This window comes from Peromyscus californicus, unplaced genomic scaffold (genome assembly GCF_007827085.1).
Source record: "Peromyscus californicus insignis strain IS unplaced genomic scaffold, ASM782708v3 Scaffold_20__1_contigs__length_68692818, whole genome shotgun sequence".
NCBI lineage: Eukaryota > Metazoa > Chordata > Mammalia > Rodentia > Cricetidae > Peromyscus > Peromyscus californicus.
The window spans coordinates 2,104,180-2,112,905 of record NW_026294503.1 but is presented as its reverse complement, the minus strand read 5'-3'; the positions used below and the strand labels follow the sequence as shown (position 1 = coordinate 2,112,905).

At 44.0% G+C, this 8,726-nt stretch overlaps 1 protein-coding gene across 3 annotated transcripts in view; it reads right to left on the bottom strand.

The window, feature by feature from the left end:
• Positions 1-264: 264 nt before the first annotated feature.
• Positions 265-8,726, bottom strand: part of Pop1 (POP1 homolog, ribonuclease P/MRP subunit) — a 31,472-nt gene continuing 23,010 nt past the window's right edge. For all 3 annotated transcript variants that reach the window (XM_052747600.1, XM_052747598.1, XM_052747599.1), the window contains 4 exons: positions 7,279-7,470; positions 5,772-5,926; positions 2,124-2,468; positions 265-1,049 (listed from right to left, as the gene is read on the bottom strand). In XM_052747600.1, the coding sequence (XP_052603560.1) occupies positions 407-1,049; positions 2,124-2,468; positions 5,772-5,926; positions 7,279-7,470 (1,335 nt within the window). In that variant the 3' untranslated portion in view covers positions 265-406. The remainder of the gene's footprint in view (positions 1,050-2,123; positions 2,469-5,771; positions 5,927-7,278; positions 7,471-8,726) is intronic.

Here is an 8,726-nt window from a genome sequence, read left to right as displayed (position 1 = left end):
CCTATAGTCTTCTCTTGAGTAAAAACTTATAAACAGTCATAGCTGCATACCATATGACTGAAATTTTTTCAAAGAGACCTCACAGCTTTTTGTTCCTAACAGAAACAGTGCGTGTGCAGGGGTGAGGGTGGGGGCTGAGGGGGGATGGGGGTAGGCGGGCACAATACAAAGTGTTCAACTAGCATGTTAAAGAATTAAACATATTCCCAGTACAGGAAAAGATGGAAACACTCAGATTATTAGGATAAGGTAAACAGATCATCATCCACATAATTATATCATTTTAATTCTTGTTTCCAAGCAGTTGCACATTGTATTCTAAAACAGAAGACAAAGACTGCCAGGACTCTGTGGGATTTGACAAAAATAGTTGTAATTCATGTCCAACCAGGCTGTGAACCTGAACTCACACCTCAACGGCAATTCTTGCAAACCGATACTGCAGAGAGGTGGGCGGTCGCAGCAGCACCAGGCCCCTTGAGGCTGCCGACTGGCTGGACAACATTTCCAGCAAGCCGGTCACACTAACAAACCCTAAGGCTTCTCCACAGCCAACAGCCATAGAAAAATCTCCCTGTGTGACAAAGCCCAGGAGGACTCTGGAGCAGTGTGAGGTTAGTCCTGGGAGGGGGCCTGACCACAGCCCGTGTATCAGAGCTTCCCGTCCAGCTGGAGGCGCCCCTGCAGCCAGGCCCTTGGAGACAGCACGTTCTCGGTTCTGCCTCTTCTCCATTTTCTTCTTTCCTTTCTCTTTCAGAATCAGGTTCTTAAATGGATCGCTGTGTCTGGATTCCCGGGGTCCATGGAAACACTGACCCTGACTGAGCTGGAACAAGTCCTCCTTGGATGGGACACAGATCATGGTGCGAGGCTCGGGGCTGCCCTTCCTGAGCAGGGACAGGCTGACCCACACCAGGGCTCTGGGGAAATCATCCAGGATGGACAAGCAGGCCTTTCTGGTCAATTCCTGCTGGCCTCCGCGGGGAGCCCGCCTGGCCTCAGAACTGGGCCCACACCAAGCAGAGAGTTGCCTTAGTAATTTCCTACTCCTACACGAAGTAAGAGACATACAAAATCATAATTAAAAACCATTTAAAGCACACAATGTATTTATAACTAACGTTCTTTTCATGTGCCCGCCATTCTGAAAAACTAAAAAACTCTGCCACACTGAAAAAGCAGAGACTTCAGAACTGGGGCAGAAAAAATAAATAAGGTTTACAGAAAAGTAAGATAGACCTTAGGATTATAATCAAAGCAAATTAAAGCAAACCAAAGCAAGAGGATGAGAGTTTGAGGAGAAAGAAGGATACGAGAATCTTAAGATAAAGGAGGTGAGGCAGGAGCACTATTCAAAACGGGAGCACATACAGAACGCTGAGAAGCGGAGCTGAGCCCACGGGAGCACCAACGGCAGTGCTCATGGCATAGGGAAGCTGCGGCATCACCACGCCACGTGACTGCTGGCCCACCCCACATCCACGCAATTCCCACATGACTGATGGCCCACCCCACATCCATGCAATTCCCACATGACTGATGGCCCACCCCACATCCACGCAATTCCCACATGACTGCTGGCCCACCCCACATCCACGCAATTCCCACATGACTGCTGGCCCACCCCACATCCACGCAATTCCCACATGACTGATGGCCCACCCCATATCCACGCAATTCCCACATGACTGATGGCCCACCCCACATCCACGCAATTCCCGCATGACTGGTGGCCCACCCCACGTCCACGCAATTCCCACATGACTGATGGCCCACCCCACATCCATGCAATTTCCACATGACTGATGGCCCACCCCATGTCCACACAATTCCCACATGACTGATGGCCCACCCCACGTCCATGCAATTCCCAAGAACAGAGGCTTGTCGCCAATCAGGGTCACTTGGTTTAGGACAGTATTTTCAATCATCTCATCAGTGAGTTCCATGTCTCAAATCAAATACTGAACTGTTTTCCTAGGCCCTCTGTCAACCATCAAAAAAATGGCTCTCTTTTTTAGAAAGTCACCAAGGAGCATCCAGGAACAAGGGTAACTTTCACATCCCCAAGCATGTTCAATACAGGAAACAACTCCATGGATGTGGCAGCTGCCGACACTCACCTAAGAACACAGAGCTGGCCACTGGTGGCAGCAGCATGGTTCTCACTGGCACTCTGCTCTAGGACCATCTCAGTCGCTGCCTGTGCTGGACAGCCTGTGACTTCTGGCTTCGGGTGCTGGTTTTCAGATATGCCCGCCTTGTTAGATGGCTGACAGATCTCTTCAGCGACACCGGGCACTCCAAGTGGTCTTGGGTGGTCTTGAGCACAAGGCGTGGAGGCTATAGTAGCTCTCTCTTGGGTCTGAACCCTGGACTCCCAGTCCTGAGTCAGCTGCTCCCAGGGACAGCGGAAAGGTGCCAGCGTACCCAACTTAACATAGTTGGGCCTTTTGGCAGGAGGGCGTCTAATTAAAAAAGGAAATCAATTTTAAACAACTGAAGAGTAGAGAATTAAAACAGCCATGACCATTATAGCACATCTCCAAACAAGACACACACACAAAAGCCTCCCCAAAGAAAGTATAAAAAGGAATCACCAACCCTGCTCGTGAAGCTCCTTTTGTTTTCTTTGGTCTTTTTTGTTTCGTTGTTGGTGTGTGTGTGTGTGTGTGTGTGTGTGTGTGTGTGTGTGTGTGTGTGTGTGTGTGTGTGTGTAGTCCTGGCATTCCTAGAACTCACTATTATAGACCAGGCTGGCTTCAAACTCTCAGAGATCCACCTGCCTCTGCCTCCCATGCTGGGGGTAAAAGGTGTGCACCACCGTGCCCGATCTTTGGTTTTTAAATAGATAACACATCTACAAATGTGTGGGGCCTCTGAAAACCAAATGCAGGACTGCGGCGCTTATCCTGAGTTTCACATCCATGGTGCCCCTGGGGTTGGGCAGTGCTATCCCTGGAGATTTACAAGGCTCCTCCCTCACTTCTGACCTGACAAGTAAACTAAAGGTGAGTAAAGACTCTGCCTGCACACTTATGTGTACAGACGGTGTGTCTAGAAGGATGCAAGGAAACCAATGTGATGTTGTGTTTTGGAGGGTGGCAGGGATACACCAGGTCAGAAATGAGGGAGAAGCTTCACTGTAAACCACAGGCCCTTGGGAAGAATCAAACTACTGATGTTCTGCTAAAGCAGTAGTTCTCAACCTTCCTAATGCTGAGACCCTTTAATACAGTTCCTCTGCTGTGGTGACATAAGCATTATAAAATTATTTTCATTGCTACTTCATAACTGTAATTTTGCTGTTGTTATGAATCGTAATGTAAATATCTGATATGTAGGATATCTGAAAGTCAGCCCTTGACCCACAGGTTGAGAAACACTGTGCTAAATGGACCTGTAGTCAAACTGCTTTCTAAATATTTACGTTTACACTTATAGACTAGTGCTGCTCTCAGCCATGGTCAAAGGAGCTTCTTTTTGCAGTGGGTGGCAATTAATGCGCAGTCTTACTTGCCAAAGTACTGAGAATAAGTGACCATTGTGTGCTTGGCCATAAATAGGACATGTGCCTCATCCCCTCCAAGGTCCAGGGAACAGGGGTGCAGAAAGACACAGAACTGAAGGAGGAGATGGGTACCATGCAATACTGTCCTCTGGACACGAGCCACACCAGTCATGGACACACAGAGACCTGCACAAGACCTGCCAAGATCAAGCTTGTCAAAACTCCAGCAGGGATATGGGAGGGGCTCACCAGGCTCTCCCAGGAGCTACTCACTTAGTAGCTGCCCAGGAAGGGGAAGTCATTTTCTTCAATGGTGTAGCCATTGTTAAGCTGCCCATACTCCATAGTAAATAGCCCATACCCATACAGACAACCCTAATTAAATTCAGTTAGTCAAAAAAACAAACAAACAAACAAAAAAAACCCAAAACAAAAAAGGACAAGAAAATAGGAGGAGGACTTGGGAAGAAGGGTGTCAGTAGGACTGGGGGTGGGGCAAGAGAGGAATTGGGTAGCAGATATGAGTATGAAATTATCAAAAAAATTAAAAAGTAAAGAAATTAACATTGGTTATTCTAAATAATAATAATAATAATAATAATAATAATAATAAAGTCTCCAAAAAGTCAGGGGCAGACTTAAGTCTACCCTGTGCCTTCGAGAGCCAGTGTCTAGAGTGGTGGTGGATTCAATAGTATGCTTGAAACAAATACGTGATAGATGAGTGGATGATTTAGACAGATATATAGAGATGCATACAGGAGAAGTGTCTCAAACCACAGGAAAAGAAAACAGAGGTAACCTAGCACATCCACGCTGTAACCTTACAGAGTTCCTCCAAGCTCCACCCTGCACCAGCTGGCAAGCTTCACGAATGCCCCCCATTAGGCCTGTTATCTGTTTTTATATGACCCAGGAGCTAAGAATGATTCTCATAGTCTCAATAATTGAAAAAGTAAAATCATCCCATTGTATGACAGTGAAAATTTATGAATTCCAAATGTGAGTGACCACAGATAGCCCTGGCTGGCACTCCACTACACATCTGTTCATGTCATCTGCGGCTGCTTCCCTGTCATGGCAGCAGAGCAGAGACCTTGTTATGGAGACCAAGAGTCTACAAAGCCAAAACTGCGTATCATCTGGCCCTCTACAAAAAGAGTTTGCCAACATTTGGTTTATGATCACTGTTTATTGATATGGGGAAACCAATACAATATATGATTAAATGAAAAGGCCAGGTCTCAAAATAGTGTGAATAATACCATTTTTTTTTTTTTTTAAGAAAAATGTGCACCTTTGGAGAATATACATGAAAGAGTCTGAATAGTGAAAAATAAATATTCTTAGTTACAGGCCCCTCAACTACACAGTCTGGGAGGTACACAGACATACAGCACCTGACTGCTGGGAAGCTGATGCAGGATCAAGTCACAACTTAGCCACTAAGTCATTCATCAGTCTATCATTCAACAAATGGTTAGAGCACCAGCCAGGTGCTGCCTGTCTGTGGTTGTAATAACGAGCAGGAATTCCCACCTCAGCCCTCATGGTCCTCCCAGCAAAGCCACTGTAACATTCAGCTACCCACTCACTCATCAAAGAACAAACGTAAGCGAGGCCTAGTGCACACCACCTATGGCTGGACCCACAGGCACCACACAGGAGACAGAGTTTCTGTGCTTCCAGAAGCCTGCAATTCAGTGGGAATACAGGTTCCTGTGGTTCACCTGGACTTCTCTATATAACAGAAATAAAGGCCCCCATTCACCCATTGCCAATGAAAGACAGGTAAGAAAAAGGCGACAAGGATAAATAGTAAAATATTAAAGACAGCACGTGTCTGTTTGGATGGCAGAACTGTACCATTTTAAAGTGTTTTACCTACTTCCATGGTTTCATTAAACTTTAATAAATCAGTACCCTTCTAAAATCAGTTGTTTAAAGCACAATTTCCACAAGAGTGGAGATGGGGGTGGTGGTAAGATCTATTAGCAAGTGTCTGAAATTTGTGTCTGCAGCTCAGATGCCCATCATTCAAATCAGAAAGTAACCAAGAGAAGGGATGTACCAGGGCCTCAAAAGGCCACAGAGGAGCTCCTGGCTACAGCATCTTCTTCCTAGCCACCTCTTGGTAAGAGAACTCAGGAGGAAGCTCACACTACACACAGGGTTACTGCAGCGACCCCCAAGCCACCAGACCATTCACGCAGGCGCTCCTGTCCCTGGAGACAGACTCGAAGAGTAGTTCCTTCCTTACCTTTTATAGTTTTCTAGAAGATCCTTAGCTTGATCTTCAGCAAACAGAGCCCCAGCAAGGCAGTCTGGGAAATCGCCTGGGATGTTAGGTGACCTTCTATACTGAGAATGCACTGTAGTCTCTTTTAATCCCCCAACTCTTACACCTCGGTAGATCTAAAGAAACGTCAAGAGGCCCTGTCAGTTTACTAATTGAAAATTGAAGTGAAATTGTTTAACTGTCTGTATGGGAAGTGAGAAATAAGCAAAAAACCCATCAAAAAGATAATCCCATAACCAAACACCATACAGTAGTATAAATTAATGAATGGGACTTGAATCAACATGAAAAAACCTCAATACCCAGTAAATACAACAGGTTACAGAAGCATATATACAATAAGGCATATAGATAAAAAACATGTACCTTACAGAGACACAAGCATTTGATAAAGGTATGAGATATGCATGGAGGTAACAAACACCAAAATCCTAACTGTGTAACCTGAAGGAGACAGGTATGAGGGACATGAAGCATGCCGGTGAGTCTGTATGCCTAATTTCCTAAGTGGATGGCAGGCAAAGGGTGCAGAGCCCCTCAGTCCATGAGGACCTATCCTTTCTATGTGAATGAAATGATGCCTAATCATCTGGGGATGTAGCTAAGTGATACAGTGCTTCCTAGCTTGCCTAAGACCTTCAGTTCAATTCTCAGTACTGAGAAAAACAGACAAATACACACACACACACAAAAAAAAATCCCTAATAAAAAAATTAAGTGGAACAACTTAAAAAAAAAAAACCTTCCTAAATCATTAACAGAATGCTCTTTAAAAAAAAAACAAAAAACCTTCCTAAATCATTAACAGAATGCTCCTTACAATAGGCATGATTGCCAAAAATTAACTACCTGCATGAATCTAGCAGTCTGACATTGGAATGTCTCTTACTATCTCTAGCAAATTAATACTTAAAAAAACTAACCAGAAAATACACACAACACGGATTTTAATAAAAATGTTGGCGACAGTTAAGAAATAGAAACAGTATATGCTTACAGTTAGCATTTAAAAACCACAACAGTATGCTCTATACTTCTGTAAAAGCTGAGCTCACAAATTTATTCAAGTTATAAATGCAGTATTACTGTTAATATTATTTTTTATCTGTTTTTAGGACAGGTTCTCTCTGTAACTGCCCTGTCTGTCCTGGAACTCACTCTAAAGACCAGGCTGGCCTTGAACTCAAAGATCTGCCTGCCTCTGCTGGGATTAAAGGTGTGCACCAACCACCGCCCAGCTATTGTTACTGCTATTTAAAAAATCATTCTACTTCAAAAACTTGATATTGTTCATTGCTAGGGTGTGGGAAGGTGCCTGGGGAGAGTATGTGGGACAAGGGTAGACAGGTGGATGGTCAACACATAAAGCAAGCACGTATGCAAATATCAAGAGTAGCTGTACAGTTAAGGTGCTAATCACTGTGTTTTAAATACTGCAACTATTAGCTGAAATCAAAAGGCAACTTACAAATGGAATCCAGAAAGCCATGCCCCAAGCCTTGGGAAGGAGGACATCCCAGCCACTTCCCCAGCCCAGTCGGTCTTCGCCAGTCATTTTTCCTGGCTGTTGGATCAAAAGTATAGGTATCTTGGATTCATGAGGCCCTAAAACAAGCTGTGACCCTGGCACCAGCAATTCACTTCTCATCCGGTTTAAATCCTAAAGGAGAAGAAAAAAGGTCAATACAAACAGCCACTGTCTTCTAGATCTTCCTTCTAGACCTTCCTTCTAGACCTTCTAGACCTTACTAGACCTTCTAGATCTTATTAGACCTTTTAGACCTTACTATACCTTCTAGATCTTACTAGGCTTTATTAGACCGTCTAGACCTTACTAGACCTTCTAGACCTTTCTAGACCTTCTTAGACCTTCTACATCTTCCTTCTAGACCTTACTAGATCTTCTAGATCTTATTAGATCTTCTAGATCATCTTACTAGATCTTCTAGATCACTATAGGAACAAATTTAAAAGTTAAATATTCTTTTAAAAGGGAACGTAAAAGGCTCTGAATAAGGAAACATGAGTCAGTATAAGTAAAAATATCCTTTCTATAAAGATTTTCCTCTACACACAGGTCAAATTATCTTAAACTTGCTCTCTGGGCTGGGGTATACCAGAAGACTCAAAGTTAACTTACATATGTTCATTCTGCTAATCTCGTATCAAAATTAATTCTACACTTTGATACTCTATCCCTTTTGATTATGATGTGTTATCATTAAGTAAAATAGTAAAAAAAATGAATGACAACTTCTCAAAGATGAGCAATTGGGAGAAAACGCCCTGCTTGAGAAGATTTCTTAGCAGGTCTGAATTATTAAAATAATAGAAGGCACTATAAAGTGTGTGCACAAATGCAATGTAAGGAGTGAACAACATCCTTTAAGATTTCATTCGAAGATGTGGAAAGATGCTCGGGAGGGAAGGCACGTGTGCTGAGTTCAGAGGTGTGCAGCGAGTTCTGTCCCTCAGCTGACATCGCCAACACCCTTCAAGCCTTGAGCTTTTCACTTTTGCTTGGGCTTTTACTGCTCATTCCACACTACTTTCCCTTTAGCCCCCAGCTTCCCACCAGCAATTTAAGACCTGTCTCTTAAGACATCATTCTTGAGACGTGCACTGCCTCTCAAACATCTCGCCTTTCCCATGATCCTCTTCCAAATCCCCATCTAACTGAATGACACCACAAACCCCAGAGCTCATCGTTCATATTCAAATATTTACTGGGTGCCTCTTATGTGCTAAGAACCTGGGAACACAACAGTGAACCAGTCAACAGGACTCTGGCTCTCCTTCAGCTGACACCCTAGAGTCAAACTAGAATGTCAGGAGCTAATGTACAGACACCCATTTCCATCTTCTGGTAACTACCAAGTCTCATCATTTTATCCCCTGGAAATGTGTTCTGAACCC